At 41.3% G+C, this 16,379-nt stretch overlaps 1 protein-coding gene across 2 annotated transcripts in view; it reads left to right on the top strand.

The window, feature by feature from the left end:
• Window positions 1–3,146: 3,146 nt before the first annotated feature.
• Window positions 3,147–16,379, top strand: part of zgc:158403 (tetratricopeptide repeat protein 39A) — a 19,257-nt gene continuing 6,024 nt past the window's right edge. Inside the window, exons 1-17 of one of the 2 annotated variants that reach the window (XM_046039449.1) lie at window positions 3,147–3,426; window positions 4,059–4,163; window positions 4,622–4,753; window positions 6,158–6,216; window positions 7,239–7,306; window positions 7,573–7,637; window positions 8,765–8,864; window positions 8,952–9,017; window positions 9,098–9,206; window positions 9,339–9,406; window positions 11,117–11,176; window positions 11,485–11,646; window positions 11,745–11,836; window positions 14,270–14,390; window positions 14,509–14,620; window positions 14,756–14,870; window positions 15,354–15,470. In XM_046039449.1, coding sequence (XP_045895405.1) covers window positions 3,392–3,426; window positions 4,059–4,163; window positions 4,622–4,753; window positions 6,158–6,216; window positions 7,239–7,306; window positions 7,573–7,637; window positions 8,765–8,864; window positions 8,952–9,017; window positions 9,098–9,206; window positions 9,339–9,406; window positions 11,117–11,176; window positions 11,485–11,646; window positions 11,745–11,836; window positions 14,270–14,390; window positions 14,509–14,620; window positions 14,756–14,870; window positions 15,354–15,470 — 1,586 coding nt within the window. In that variant the 5' untranslated portion in view covers window positions 3,147–3,391. Of the gene's footprint in view, window positions 3,427–4,055; window positions 4,164–4,621; window positions 4,754–6,157; window positions 6,217–7,238; window positions 7,307–7,572; window positions 7,638–8,764; window positions 8,865–8,951; window positions 9,018–9,097; window positions 9,207–9,338; window positions 9,407–11,116; window positions 11,177–11,484; window positions 11,647–11,744; window positions 11,837–14,269; window positions 14,391–14,508; window positions 14,621–14,755; window positions 14,871–15,353; window positions 15,471–16,379 lie in introns of both variants that reach the window. The other variant, XM_046039441.1, reaches the window with a different exon arrangement.

Raw genomic sequence — 16,379 nt, 5'->3', positions numbered from 1 at the left:
ACGCATGGATCCATGATGACAGAGAAATATAATGGTAATAAAAAATGCTGTCAATATTTTAGAGACCCCCCAAAATATCACAAATCATGCTTTTAGGGGAGCTGATGTCTTCTTTAGGGGCGCTAAGCAACCCCCGGCTCCCCTGTTATTCGCACCCTGATTGTGGTGTCTTCTTAAAAGTATTCTCGATCGCCGAGCTCCACTCTGAATCCCGGGGCGGGGTAAGACTCACTTCAGTGTTTGCAGTGGACTCCACGCACAATCACTGAGATAAACGCGGAGGTCAGAGCGCAGCTCAGAGCCTTGGGTTGACTCTTCAAAAGTAGGCTATGGGCCTTTCTCATTTCCCAAATTTCTGTGTGACCCAGATATCGATCTTAGCGCGCCATCTTGAAGGACATCTCAATTCTTAAAATGAACATCGAGCGCCTCATAAAGCGCTGTTCTAACCGCATTCTTTAATGTCATTTCACTTTGACATCACTGATGTTATTGTTGAATGTGGTTTGTAAAAATGAACATTAAAAAGCGGCTGGATGAGGCGTCTCCCCAAAGACACTGTGCGCATTTACGCACGAGCAACAGCAACATAAATTAATATTAAAATCACCCGACGGGTCGACAGGATCGGTCAGGATCTAATGTTAATGTTGTTCATTTTGTTGTTCTCCACATCCAAAAGGTCTCACACACAGTCCAGGTTCATCCTGTGAAACTGTTTGGAGTAAAACAGCCGTCCTCCTGATCAGTGCTGAGCTCCGCAGAGTCTAAACATGGATTATAGAAGCTGAAAGTTTAATTCTGTTTCCTCTCTCTGTCTTGTCAAGTTTATTACAATGAGGGTTGAAATCATCTCCTGTTTACAGACAAAATGCGCACCGCAAAAAAAGTAGTAGCCTACTGTGTAGGAATGATTAGGCTGCTGTAATCTGTGACTGTTTTCAACAGATGCTGTAATGTTTATTGGAACCTCGAGATGTTTCTACTGTTATAATGTTGACAGACATAATTCTGGATTGTGAAGAAATTGTCTGTAGCCTTTAGTGCCAAATGCTGGTCTGCTACTCTGACAGAGATCACAGCTCAAACAGTGGACGGATGATGCAGCTGTGCAACAGGTCATATTTAATTGACGTCGCTTTAAAATGAGGGCTCCAAGGAAAGGACATCTCATTTAAATGCCCGTTTCCTCGACCCCTCTCTCCTCGCGTCTCCTCCTTCCTTCTCTCCTGGCTTGGTTATGGTTATGGTAAGGGTAGGGAGCTTCGGGGGGCTGTCAACACCTTTAACAAGAACGTAGCTAGCGCCCCCCTACCCTTACCATAACCATCAGAAATGCTAGTGTCAAAACCTAACTCACTGACTTTATGCATGTCATGAAAGGACCCCATCCTGACTGTGCACATTGACCTCATGGCCGATGTGCTAGCATGTAGTGTTAACCTCCTTTGTATTGCTGCGACGTAGCAAACGGTGGCATTTCATATGGACTATACCTTCAGTTTTTCACGCTTTCTAAAAGCATCATAATGACGCACTGAGATGAGAACGAGTTGAATTTGTTTACAGAACTAACAGGTCAAAAGAAGATGCCATCAACACAGCTCTCCATCCACAAAAATCTGGGCGTGTCCAGCTGTAACATATATATTGTTTTTATAGTTTATTTATCACACTGACTGTTCAATATCTTTTTACCGGTATGTGTGAATTTCTATCAAATACTTTATTTATTTGAACTTTTTATCTTTATTTGATTGCACATTGAGGGGAGTTGCACCTAAATCTGTACTGCTTAGGACTTTAAAACGACTGGCACACACGACTCTAGGTGCATTACCCTCTGCAATTTTGGAAAGCTTGAAAGATCATCAAGGACAGCAGTCAGGAAGAGGTTCACACTCTCTTCTCATCCTATCAAAATGGGATTGAATCAGACAGACAGGTTCAGAAGGGTCAGCTACTTATCAGGGTGTCCAGACCAATCAGTATGTACAGAGGGGTGATTAAAGGAAAATCCTGGAATATATTCAGGAAAAACTTTGGTCATTCCTCTACTTAAGTTAGAGACTTGCATCCTACAAGGAGCACTGAACACTGAGCAGTGTTGTGGTGGGTCGCGGTATCCCGGTAACATACATTACTAGGACAATTTATGTTTTTGGCCATGTTTATGAACATAAGGTGGATAATGGCTCTGTGCAGCTCACACCTCAGAGTCAGCTTCAGTAAAGTCAAACAGTGATCCACATGACAGATGTTTTTGATAGATTTTTTCTTTTCAAGTCCGTGCTTGAGACTAAGGTGGAAGGGAAAGTAACTTCATCCTGGGATGGGCTTTAAACCACTCTGCGGAAGAGGCCACATCTTCTCATGCAATTACATTGTGTTCTGGATTTTGCCTCACCTGTTCCCTTTCCTCACCTGGTCTTTCATAGGTCATCAAAGAATAAAAAGAGGCACTTAATTTATGCATTTCTATTTGATTTATAAATTTCTTTTCTTTTTTGACTTTCGGTGTCTCTGCAATTGTTGAAAACCATGGCTGTAAAAAGAATACACGATGCCAACGTCGCGTGGCTCCACATTTTAAATAAATATGGCAACAGTGCCCCCAAGTGGCTGTACTGTAACATTAACTGTAACATCTGACTTTTTACTTAGTTTGGAATCAGATAAGTGGCACCGAACTAATAAGGCCTACACATTAATTTCTTAATAATAAAAAAAAATCTATTAATAATTCTAAAAAGTCTATTTTTTGTGCCTCCTCGAGTAAAGTAACATTTTGTCTCCCAATCCCCTCAAGTATAAAGCTTCATTTTACCAAACCTATAGCATAGGCCGACTCAGATGATGTTATGTGCCAATGAAGCTGAATAATAATTTACTGCACATTTTAAGCACCTAAGTTCGAATCAGGGGAAATTGGAGGAAAGGGAATTATATATTTCAAAGAAGTCGTTTCTACTGCACACCCTATTTTAACCAAACTTTAGTGTAATACCTCCAGATGACCATTTAACTAGCAGCTGGTCGCATGAGACCACAAACTAAAAATCAACCTGAATTTATTTATTTATTTTTTTAAATCAACCTGAATACTGAATAACGTGTTCGTGGCAGTGACGTCACAGAGGAGGAGTCAGACGCGCCTCTACTGCACTCACTCAAAGTGTTGGATCTACGCAGATGGACGCATGCCTTTATCCTCGGAGCACTTCACGTGGATTTAACCAACGGGAAAGTCTTTGTAGCAGCAGCTTGACGCCAATTTCTCTTCAACTGGCCTCGTTTGACTGCGTGGTTTTATAGAGTTTAGTGGCGAAGTACAGCTGAGCTCCTAACAGGTGTTGGGGTGGCGGGTCACGCCGCCGCTCGGAGAGAGAACATGTCCAATGGGAAAGACGAAAATGCTGCACAGAAGTGAGTACATGGCAACTGGAAAGTCACTGTCACGCTAAAAAGTTTGTATTGTTTCCATAAAGCTTGGACATCTTAGCCGGGTGAGATGTTTCGGTGTGCAAATGGTGAAAACAAGCTGCACTGGAAATAAAACTAATAACAATTCACTCTGACCTGCACCTGGACACGTTAATGCACCGGTTTAGTCCCAGTGCCGAGTTAACTCTTTATCGAGCAGTTGTCAAAGGTCCAGATAAATTAAAGTCTCTGGTGAACTGCTGCACCAGGAAGCAGTCCCGTGTAAGTGTGCAAGACCGCAGCAGAAGGGTCTTGGTAAACAAAACAGCTGTTAGGTTACTGATAACACTGGTAAAACTTTTTAATCCTATTTAGGACAGATGCCACATTGTATGTTGTCTTGAAGCACTTATTGCATCAGATCAGCGCCGTGTTCAGTGGGAAGACCTTCACTTAGACAAGCTTAAATGCTTCATTGCTGTGAACCTCTCACCTGTGCAACGGATCCTGTATTTACTGTTCTGCTGCTGGCCTTGCATTCCCCTCTACCCCCCATATACACACTGCTCTGTCACAGTTTAATGCATTTGCTGTGTGCATGTTTTTTTTTTTCATTATCCGTGTTTGTGCAGCAGATCATCACAGATGACCTTGAAAGAGTGCCTGGATGAGTGCATGGAGGCCTTGGATCTCTTCCTTAACAACCACTTCAATGAGAGCCTGGACATGCTGCGGCCAAGGTAACAGAGCAATCCTGATGTTTGGCTCCACAGAGGTTTTAACCAGCTGTTTCTGTCTGCCTTTCAGGTGGTAGTGTACTGTATGCTTTGTTTTAGTATGATGTCAGCACTGTAAGAAAAGTCTGTGGTGTGAACTGCGAAGTAGTGTGCTTCCTGTCAGCCAAGACATGGGGGTGCCCCGTAGGCTTCAGTTCTCCAGGATATGAGGTGTTTGCTGAAGCTGACGCCCAAGGCCTGACTGATTTAGCAGCCAACAAAATGGCAGCGCTGCAAAATAAACACTAAGCACAAGACAGAGAGGAGATAGGAAGAATAAAGAGAACCAGCTATTTAATCTTATCTTTTCTCAACAGGAAAATGTGCTGGTTATACAGTAGCTATCCTCCTAACATTACCTCTGTTTGCTGGCAGTATGATGTGTTTGATGTTGATTCTGTGACTCCATGTTTCCTATGTAGAGTGAAAGAGAGTATGTACCATGCTCTTATCTACGCCACAGTGCTAGAAATGCAGGCCATGATGACTTTCCAGCATGATGACATCAGCAATGCAGGAAATACCATGAAGAGTGCCCAGGAGGTCTGCCAGAGGTCAGGATGTCTCGCGAATGTAGATTTTTTTTCACCTGGTTTTGTTTTAAATAGTCATCATTTTACTCATTTAATAGGCTGGAATTCACACTGTCTCCACATCTTTCAAAACACCTCACATTATTCTCTAATGTGCTGCTAACCCCACAGTCTGCACGCTATGAATTTACATGAGTGCATTTACATGGCCTGTTTCTGCCCACAATACCAATTTGACTGTGTTTGCATGAGCGGTGCCATGAAGATAGCAAAAATGGACACGATGAATGGTGTGGTTAGCAGGGATATGGTGCTTACCCATTGCTGGTACCAGCTCCACTCGCCTCGCCTCTACTCGCTTTTGGTGCCTATATGTCAGAGGTCGCACGCCTCTGGAGTAACTAGGGGTTAAGTGTCTTGCTCAGGGACACATTGGTGGATGGGGGATGTGGGGGATTGAACCCAGGCCTCTCACACCAAAGGCATGTGTCTTATCCATTACGGATACGCCATCACCAACCCCTCTCACAATCACCTCAGCTGGCTTGGAACCTTGACCGAGGTTATTTCAAAAAAACAACCAGGTATCAGATTCGCCCAACGGAAAACCAAAAAAGGCTAATAGAGTCGAGGCGAGTTGAGCTGGTGCCATCTGGTGGAAAAGGGACTATAGTCACACCACTACTACCACCTTCCTCCCTCCCTTGCCACCTGCCTCCAGGACATCAGCAGCTGGATGAGTATGAAAGTTTTGAAGCTCAGTGGCAGCAAAGCTGAGGCCCTGCTCATTGGCTTCAAAGCCCTGAACACCAAAACCCCACACATCCACATCGATTGCTTCCCCGTACCCTTGTCCAAGCAAGTGGAGAGCCTCTGTGTCACTCTGGACAGCACCCTTTTGTTTGCACCTCACGTAAATAACATCCCCCAGATCCCTTTTCTTCCACCTTTGCAACATCCCTGCCTCAATCCAGCACTGAAGTCTTGGTCCACACATTCCAGATCATTACCCGCACCAAATCATTTGGCCCCACACTCACCAATCTACACTGGCTCCTTGTCCAATACCAGATTGACTATAAAAGCCTTCTGCTCACCTTCAAAGCCCTTCAGGAGTACACCCCCTCCTGCTACCTGCGCTCATCTTCAGACTCTCCCCACCTCATGTCTCAGCAACATGGGTGCTCAGGTACATTTGACAGTCTTGATGCCATAGAAGCATCAAATCCAACCTAAAAGCTCACCTGTTCAAACGGGCATTCTCACAGTAATAATCACTGTATTGTGTTTTCCATACATCCTTATAGTGTTACTGTTTTATTCCCCCACCTGCACGTATCTGCCTTCTGCATGACTTAATCTTTTAATGCATTGTAAGGCGACAACAATCTTTTGTTGATACTGAGATCTTGTTTGGTGTTTCAGGTTTCGACGGAAATCCCCAGGTTTGACTAACAAGTCAGGAGGGCAATCACTCACAGAAGGTAAAAGGCTTGGATGGCGCACTCCTTTTTTAAATTCATCCATAAACAGTAAATGCAATTTATTTATTTCAATTAATCAAAAAACAAGCAGAATTGGCAGTGCCCATAATGCTAAATATGCAGAACATTTGCAATGGAGTTCGATAGCAAATTTGTTAACTTGCAATTAATCAATCTTTTGTTATCAATTATGATTTTGGCTTCCAACAATAATGAAAACAAGATAATCATGATAATACGATTATTGTGCTGAATTACGTTTCACAATGATGTTCTTGTTTTGTGTTGTTATAAAAACGGGGGGTTACCAAATCTTTGTTAAACACACACACAGAGCTCCCTCGGTGGCCCGTCCGTAATTAAAAAAAAAAAATGAAGTATTCAGTAAATGCATGATATTTTCTGAGTCGATAAATATTCGTGTTAAATGATCGTGATCTCAATATTGACCAAAATAATCCTGATTATGACTTTTGCCATAATCGCGCAGCCCTACAGTATCTAAAAAGGTCATATATTGTCAACTTCTCTATATCCAACAGTAATGATTTAATTTTCCACTGACTATCCAACATCCAGAGAGAAACTAAGCTTACTAATCTAAATGCATCAGCAAGCTAACATGCTCACTGACAATGCTAGCATAGTGATGTTAGGCAGGTGTAATGTTCACCATCTTAGTTTAGTTAACATGCTAACATGCCAATTAGCACTAAACTCAACGGACAGCTGAGGCAGATGGTTCATTCATCTGTCAGATATTTTGGCATAAACTAAAGTATTGAACCAAAATATTGAAATTCTTTTTTGCAAATATATGTGTGTGCATGTTCAGGAAGACAAGGAAAGGCCCATAATGGCCTTAAATCTAATGATACAGTCGGGCAGAAGCCAAACCATAATGGAATATTAAGTCTGGCAGCTCAACTGTATTTGGCTGGATTTTCTGCTCTACTACTTGTTGACTGTGATCATTGTATGTTATTTACTATATGTCTGTGTGTATGGGTGTGTTTTTTCAGTGCAGCTTCATGCTGAAGTGTGTTATGCGGAGTGTCAACTCCAAAGAGCTGCTCTCACCTTCCTACAGGTGCAGTAGGCTAATCTGCTTTTTGAAACACAGAACTAGCTGTACATCCTGATAAATATGTGTATATCCTGCATAACAGCACACCACAGTTTCCACATTGTCCCGATTTTCAAGACCTTGTATAATTTAGTAAGTGTCTAGTGAATATATGGCATGAAATATATGTGTTAAGTTCCACTTAAGTCGTACTATCTAATCCAAGCACCTCAATTCATTGATTGATTTAATAAACGCTTCTCATTCCCCCGTATTTATTTATTTTGCAGGATGAGAACATGGTGAGTTTTATCAAAGGAGGGATCAAAGTACGAAACAGTTACCTAATATACAAGTAAGTAATGAAAGGAAAAACAGGGTGTATATTTAGTGCATGTCAGTGGTGTTAAATGTAAAGTAGTAAATTAATACGTGTGTACTACCTGACAATTTAATCTACTCGCAGTTGTTGAAACAAGTACTTTTATGGTTATTACGAAAGGAGCACATTTTACAGTTTACTTGTTATGACAGAAAATTTTGTTCTCTTACATTTAAACTCTTTATGCATGTTATTTTACTATTATTATTATTATTATTATTACTATTGTTATTACTAATTTTGTTATGGCTTATAGATATATATGTATTGTGTTTTTGTCCTTAACCTTTCCTCTCCTATACTCCTTATGTTAGTCTGTCCACATTTACTAGGGTTTAGGTCAGAGCTGTGAGATAGTTTTGGTGTTTTCCACCTCTTGTTGTTCCTCTCCTCTCCTTGAATATTCATTCAAGGCTGGGAGAGGATCTCTGTTCCCCAAAACATAGAAACCTAGACTGTGTAAATGATTATGCATCCCTTTGCTCAGGGCCAGACACCCGAAGCTGCCCTAGGCAGCAGGTCTCTGGACCAGCTGTATATGTGTTTTAGTACTTCTCTGTTTATTCTCTTTTTTGTTAATAAACGGTTGGTTGTTACTCAATTATTTGCTTAATCCCTCACCAGCAAGATACAATTTCCACGACAATGACAAGTGCTACTGAGCATTTTGGAGGAAACATTCTAAAAAAACAACAACCTGATGATGTCGTAGTGATGTCATCAGGGTTATATCGGTGTGGATTTGGAGACTCCGAATTTAATAACAGAAGACCTGTTATAAACAGGAAGTGTGGCGTATGAGGCAGGGAGGCTCCCTAAAAAAAGATGCTATTGTGTTGCATTATGGGAAATGTAGTATCAAGTGGTTTCGGAGCATGACCTATTATATCTCGATCTCTGTTGCACAAATTTTGATAAATCTTTTTTTAAAATCTGTATCTCACAAGTTTCTTAACTTTGTGGAACGTTTAATTGCTGGATTGCCCCTATAAGTAAACAATTTTTTTGCATAGATGCATGTCATTACGCCATACAGTATTGGGTTATTATGCTGAGCTGTGTTGTTCAGCAATTGACATAGTTGCCTTTTCATCATCCAGAGAACTGCATTCCTTCATAAAATCTCAAAACTGTCTCAAAGGACCCAGCCACGTTCACTTAGAGGGAGGAATATCGTTTGGAATAGGGGCGTTTAATCTGGTACGTCACAAAATAATCTTTAAACACCATCAGTTGACTAATCGTGTATTTGTACTGTACAGTTGATTAGGTCTTTTTTATTTACAGACACTCTCTCTGTTTCCTCCACGGATACTCAAAGTGTTGGAGTTTGCAGGCTTCTCTGGAGACAAGGTGTGGTATATAAATTTCCTCCACGATGCATTCACTCATTAACTGACACACTCATTGATGTTTTTCTGGTCCTGTTTTAGGAATATGGTCTGTCCCTGCTGCAAGATGGTGCGACAGGGATGAATCTGCGCTCCATGCTGTGCGCTCTGCTACTGCTCTGTTACTACACCTTTCTCACATTCATACTAGGTAGTGCTAGTACTAGGTAGATTCAGATGATTCTCATTGTGTCAAAACCTGTCACTGAATTCCTCGCATGATTCACTCCTAGGAGGATTTCTGGATGATTAATCGTATCATATATCTGTTCTGTCCTCTCAGGCACAGGTGAGGGAGAGGTGGATGAAGCTGAAAGGCTGCTGAAACCTTTCCGGCTCCGCTACCCACGGGTGAGTGATTATAAGGATCATCTGTGTACAGAATATATAACTTTCTGGGGAAAACTAGGGACTTTCTGTCTGGAAATGAAGATGTTAACCCATATGTGTGCTATTCAGCTCCAGATGTGGCCTCATAGACTAATGTTATCTATAAAAGAAAATGGATTTTTCAGAGAAACTAGTCATCACAAAAGTGGTTTTGGTTTGACTATTGTTTTTTTTAATTCAAATTATATATACAGCAGCTGGCAAATCTTGCAACCAGCATTTAAAAGGAAACTTTGGTGAACTTTCACACTCCAGTTTGCGCTGTTGACCAATAGCAAGCTATTGTAGCGCTGCTGACCTTTTGGCGAAACAGAGAGCTGGAAAGTCCAAAATGGAGGAAGCTATTGTAGTTTAATAGCTGTGTGTCAGCCAGTTTAATTTAACCTCTGTCGGAGTATATAGGCTTCTGCTCCACAAAAGAGGAATGGTTTGCAGACCGTTACGAGACAGACGTTGATGGGATATTTATGTATTTTGGATAAACTGTGTGAACTTATTCTCTATTACTGTGGTGGGTTTTGTTTTGTCAATAACTATTGAATGAGATGATGTATAATCCCAAGAAAAAAATGCCAGGGCGAGTTAGCACCCCAGGGATATATTGGGAAAAGTGAAACAAGCTCAGGTAGGTTTAGTGACTGACTCGTGTTAGCTTGTTCCCTGCTGGTGTCTGTGTTAGCGGTTGGCTCGCCAGTTACAGTAGTTCACCAACTAGCTTCTAGAACCAAATAAGGATCAGGTGGGGCACCTTCCTGGTACAAATATGACCTTATGTACTTATTTTTATGCTCACACAGTTTCCTTGTGCAATGAGGTGTTTTATAACATCAAACACCGGGTGTGTTTTGCACCAGGTTGTTCGCTCGTTTTCTTGCCCTGTCTGTCGAAGTGAGTAAAAAGTTATTAATAATTGAAATGATGGCCAAAACTAGAAAAATAAGATCCATGTAAGTCTGCAAACAAAAGTCCAAAGTAAACCAAAATTATCCTTTTATTGCCAATAGATTCAGACTGTAGTTTGTAATGTGTTACTGTTGTTCTTTTAGTTGATGTTTTTAGTTCTTGAAAATGAGTAGATACCTCCATGTCTCTTGCCAGTTCCTCATTCAAACTTGGGTTCTCTTTTTCTTCTAACACCTAAACTTATTTGCGTCATTGTTCCTTTAATCAGTTTTTACTCCGCCATTGCTTCTAAATTCATGTTATCTCTTTCTAATGAATCCCTCCTCCCATTCACATTGTTTCTTTTTTCTTTCTATCGTCCAGTCACACACCCTGATGATTTTCATATCTGATGCTCACTCCACCTTCCACTCACGCGGTCCCTTCTGCATCCTGAATCCATACACTATCTTTCCTTCATTTTACATGCACTCACACACCTTTGGACTATACGTCCTACCACTCCATCTGACTCACATTCTTGTAGATTCACAATCCGTGTCTCCACTCCACCTTTTACCTACACGGCTGCCCATCCCAGAGAACAAACTCAAAGCTCTGACACAATGTGTACCAAACCAAAATAGAAATGTCTTGGTTAAACACTGCCAAGAGTAATTGCTATACAGTAGTTCTGCTTTCAGCTAGATGGGAATTATAACACACACATTGCAGTCCTGAGGCTGAAATCTAACTTTATGAATTGTATTTTTTCCGCCTTCCTTACAGGGAGCAATATTCCTCTTCTTTGCAGGCAGGACTGAAGAGATCAAGGGGAACATTGATGAGGTGCGTTTCATAAAATGTGTCAGGCTTAAACAAATGATGACTAGTGTTTTATTTCCTTTATATGTAATGTTTTAATAGAGCATTTTCATCTCTCAAACTTACAAAATTGTAAGTGATTGCATACCTTTTATGGGAGTGAGTGAAGCATGACTCACTTCTGTTACCACAGTGATATTAAGGAAATGTTTAGTTAGAGGACCAGCACCTAATGTTAATATTTAACACGCGACATACCTCAAATGCAGCGTCACTGTTATATATTCTTTATTATTAATGTGCTATGTGATGTAATGTCACTGTGCTGCCAGGCGGTGGCGCTCTTTGAAGATGGCTGCAAGGCCCAGCAAGCTTGGAAGCAGTTTCACCACATGTGCTACTGGGAGCTGATGTGGTGCTTCACCTATAAGCGAGCATGGAAGATGGCGTACTTCTATGCAGATCTACTGAGCCAGGAGAGCTGCTGGTCCAAGGTACAGATCAAAAGACAGGCCAGAGAAGTGTGCATTGATCAAGTCAAACATCTTGCGAAATAAAATGAGTGAACCTTGTCTTTGTGTCTCTCTGTTAGGCCATGTACGTTTACATGAAAGCTGCTTACCTCAGCATGCTGCCTAAAGACGAGGCCAGGCCTTTTGGGGAGGATGAGGTAGAGCTCTTTAGGTAAATGCACAACACTGTAATTGTTCCATGTTTTATCTCAGAAACAAGCTGCTGTTGTCCTAATGCTGCATTCAGACCAACTGCAAATTTTCTTTACTCGCGTGAGTACATTTGCTGCAAGTGTTGACACACAACGCGAGAAGGCGATTTTAACGCAATAACACGAATAAACACAATTCGCCTTTACCACAACTGTATGAACGCTGTGATTAAATAGCAATAAACGGATTAAACTGATGCCAAAATAACTACAACATGATGCAGATTTGAATTGACATATGAATTCATGCTTTGTCAGGTCTGACAGCAAGACGGCAGGACAACAACTTCTAAATGTTTGTTTTCTGAATGGAGTTTGGATCGATCAGGGCTATGCTATGCTAACTTGGTCACAGTAAAGTACAATGATAGCTGGAATAAAGTTACAGACACATGTTTTCTGAACTCACCAGGTAGTTCAACCTCTTCGCTTTCTCCCAGCAATGTCCAGTTTTGTCCGGTTTTTATATAAACATGAAGTCGTAGTCCGACAGAGCTAACGACGCTAACAACAATACTGGAACCGGATGTGCACGGAAGCTAGCTGCTGAGAAGCTCCAGTGAAGATAAATCAACGTTGAAATCCCAAAAACTAAAGTAAAAAGCTAATTTAATAAAAGCAGTTAACTCTGAGCTCCTCCCGCGAGTAAACGGCGTAGTTGTCAGAGCAGAATCCGACCGACTACGGGGGTTTATTTGTCCAATTGTTGCAGCGCTGCTCTCCCTGCTCCTCTGCCCCACGTTTAGCAGCTCTCAGCCGTCCAGCAGATTTTCAATCCCCCGCTCTTGAAAATATTCAACTCACGCGAATTCCTTCGCATCGCCGGCCTTACCCCTTCGCATCGCTTCGCGCCGCCCGACAGGAAATCGCGGCTCTATGCGTCTTTGCATTGACTTTGTATGTAAACTCACCGCCCGAACGCTCGCTTCGCTTTTGGTCTGAAAGCATCATAAGGCTCATGATGTACTTGCATTTAACCTATGTGGAGGCAAGTGGCATTGTTCACATTGTTGTCAGAGTACTTTGTGTGAACCTGGGGATTAAAAAGTATCTGCTATGGGGCAGATCAGGGCTGAATCATCGATGGCCAATGCTGAAATGTCTTCTGGGGGAGCCTTTAGTTTTGCACAACAGAACAACACTGGAGGATGTTACTAAATTGTTAAATGTACATCTCAAAACATGTACAAAGTGCTTTGAATAATTACCTCATTAAAAAATTCTTAAATCTCATGGCATATTGGACCACGATCGGCTTCCAAACTAATTGTGATGTAAAAATCCTGCTAGATTGTCCACATCTTAAACTCTGATTTGATGTGAGAGCAAAGAAACTTTTTCTTTCCATTGTCTTCAGTAGTTGTAAACTCTGCACATACATCATTTGATACAGTAAAGGTCAAACATCCAAGTGAAGGAACAATAAGCAAAAATCATTTTTGAGTGAAGTGGGTGTTTATGTTGTGAAAAATCTGCAGTGGTACCATTGCAGGTTTGTGTCTCTTCTAAACTTTGTGTTGTTGTGGTTTCTTCAGACCTTGAAACACTGCCTTGGGTTTAACTTCATATTGCGGACGTGCAGTGTTAATTTCTAGAACACACACAACCAGCTCTGAAGGAATGCATAATTTGCAGTGTAGTCTTCGTAAGTACACGAATACATTGTTAAAGCTGCATTTATCAGTGTTTTGAACAACGGCTCAAATGACATTGTGAAATTAGAGATTAAGGATGACAAATGCACAGAGAATTATTGCCCAACTCTTTACAGCTTAAGAGTTGTTTTACAGCTCAAAACTTTACCGTTCTTGTTCTCTCTCACCTCTCTCATCAATCTTGTTTTCAGCAGCAGGAGGTAGCTGTTTTCAGCAAAGAAAAAAACTGGCAGATAGCATACAAAGTTTTTACCAATCACTGAACTGCATAGGCAAAGTGAGAATAGTTGGTCAACATCGTGTAGCATTTAGCAGGTAAAGAGACAGATATTTCCTTCAGGACTTTGTTAAGACTGAAACAGCTACAAGAGAGTAAATTCTTCAGGTGGACAGAGACAAGACGCGAAATTAATGCTCTGTGTCTGCTGGATGTGTAAATACGCGACTATTAGCTTAACATGGTGGTAATATGTCAGTTTTGGGTTTACAGTTTGTTACACTGCCCCCAAGTGGCCAAAAATAAATAAACTGATGTTTAAAAGCGTATATCAGAAGATGTCTATCATCCAGGTCATAGTTATCCAACGAAGGTTAAGGTCAAGGGCAACTGGACTTGGTTGAAGATACTGGAAGACGTTTCGTCCCTCATCCAAAGGACTTCTTCGTATATCAGAAGTTTCACTCGACTCTACATGGGTTCTTTTCAAATGTGTCTTTATTATTTCCCTGTGTCTTTAGAAAAGTACCCACCTTCAAGCAGAAGATAGCAGGGAAGTCTCCTCCGACTGAGAAGTTTGCTATCCGTAAAGCCAGACGCTACAAGGCTCCCTGCCCAACCCGGTTACCAGTGCCAGTGCTGGTAAAGAGAGACACACACACACACACACACACACACACACACACACACACACACACACACAATAAGCTCTATGCTTGACTCTCAGAGCCTTCCAACAGTATTCATCGTTTCATTATAGGAGATGATGTACATGTGGAACGGTTTCAGTATGATCAGCAAACGACCAGAACTGACTGAAGGCATGATGCAGACTTTGGTGGATGCAGAGCGCACCCTGCTAGAATCTCCTGGTAACACAACGTATTCCAAACATTGTGCCAGAACAAAACCCCTACCACCTAACATTTAACTGTAGACAAAATGAGATCACTTCGCACATGACTGTGTAACGTCTGTGCTGGTGATGTCTGCTCCTTCCTCTACAGAAAATGACTATTCAGTGGATGACCGCTGTCTGATCCACATGCTGAAGGGTCTCTGTTTGAAGAACCAGGGTCTCCTCCAAGCTGCTGAGGAATGCTTCAACAAAGTGTTTTCCAGGTGAGCTCCAGTGGATTAATTTCAAGTGTGTGATGATTATTCCCTGTTCACTCTGCATGCAACTCTGCAAGACATTTTCTAGAAAACCATTCACCTGTTGTGAACAGAGAGGTGTGTGTGTGTGTGTGTGTGTGTGTGTGTCAAAGACGCTTTAATGCTTAGCTTTTGTCCAAATCTTAAATCAAGCTATTCCTCATGCCTCTCATTTAAGGGCTGCTCTTAAGTGGGTGTATTGACAATGTAATATTTGCTTAGCAATTATACTCATAACAACATCAAGTCAAGTGAATGTTTACTTTGCAATCAAGAATGACATTACTGCTTGTTGAAATCACACAGATATTGACTGCTTATGACTAAGGAGGCTTTCAAGCTAGTTCTTGTGAGAACCATTTGTCACCTGCCCTCTTGGAAAAACTAAGCAAACCTATCTGTAAAATGTACCTGTATGGGACAGTTCTCATTCTTTCTGTGTGTGCTCAGTGAAAAGAAGATCAGGTTTGACCATTACCTGGTGCCCAACTCTCTGGTTGAGCTCAGTCTGCTCTACATAGACCAAGGCAGAAGGGATGAGGCTATTAAACTACTGCACAAGGCCAAGTAAGTTACTCCTTTTTATAGTCACTGATGCACACGAGACAATCAAATCTTGCCTCAGGATATGTCTTTTTCATTCTAGTAGCCATAGAATGTGTGTCTTTAATACAGAAATGCAGTGCTTTAGAGTTGAAAAGGTGTCAGTACTGTTAACCAGCAGCCTGCATGGCTTGCACATGCTCCATTTGGGTGCATGGATTGTCTGCATTCATTATTGTGAGGGATATACATTTATAGTTTGTAATATAAAACGCTAAAAATAATTAATGCGTTACACATTTGCTGACAATTTGGGGGCATTAGCAAAATTCAGCTGCCTTCCAACTGCACTCTAGACCACATACTATACCTCACATGGCAGCAAATTTTGCTTTCTCTTGTGTGTTCTTTGAGTAGACAATGGGCCCTTCCACCATGAGCAGACTATGAGCAGAGTATTTTTACATTGCAGTATTACTTAAGTAAAGGATCTGAGTACTGCTTCCATCACAGACCATGAGAACATACATTTTTTAATTTAAAATTTTTGTTTTATTTAACCAGGTGAGTGTCATTGAGATTAAAATCAAAAAGAACATGTAAAAGACATCAAGTACACATACATATATAACACAAGCCCCTGTGTTGAATAAGGCAGACTACAACTTTATAAACAGCAACACTGACCAATGTTCACCTGCTCCATATCCTTCAGAGTTGAAACAAAATGTCTATAAGGAATAAAGGCAGTCAATTTCAACGAGTTCTGAAGAAGGTTCCAAGCAGAAGGTGCAGCAAACATGAGGGCTTTTTATACCTAATTCTGTTCGGACACGGGGGACCAACAAGTGTAGGACGTCCTTTGAACGTAATCCATAATGGCCTTGAGTACTTGTTAAAAAGATACTCAAATAGGTAGGAGCTAGTCCAAGA

This window comes from Micropterus dolomieu, linkage group LG02 (assembly GCF_021292245.1).
Source record: "Micropterus dolomieu isolate WLL.071019.BEF.003 ecotype Adirondacks linkage group LG02, ASM2129224v1, whole genome shotgun sequence".
In the NCBI taxonomy this organism is placed as follows: Eukaryota; Metazoa; Chordata; class Actinopteri; order Centrarchiformes; family Centrarchidae; genus Micropterus; species Micropterus dolomieu.
This window is presented reverse-complemented; position numbering and strand designations above follow the sequence as displayed.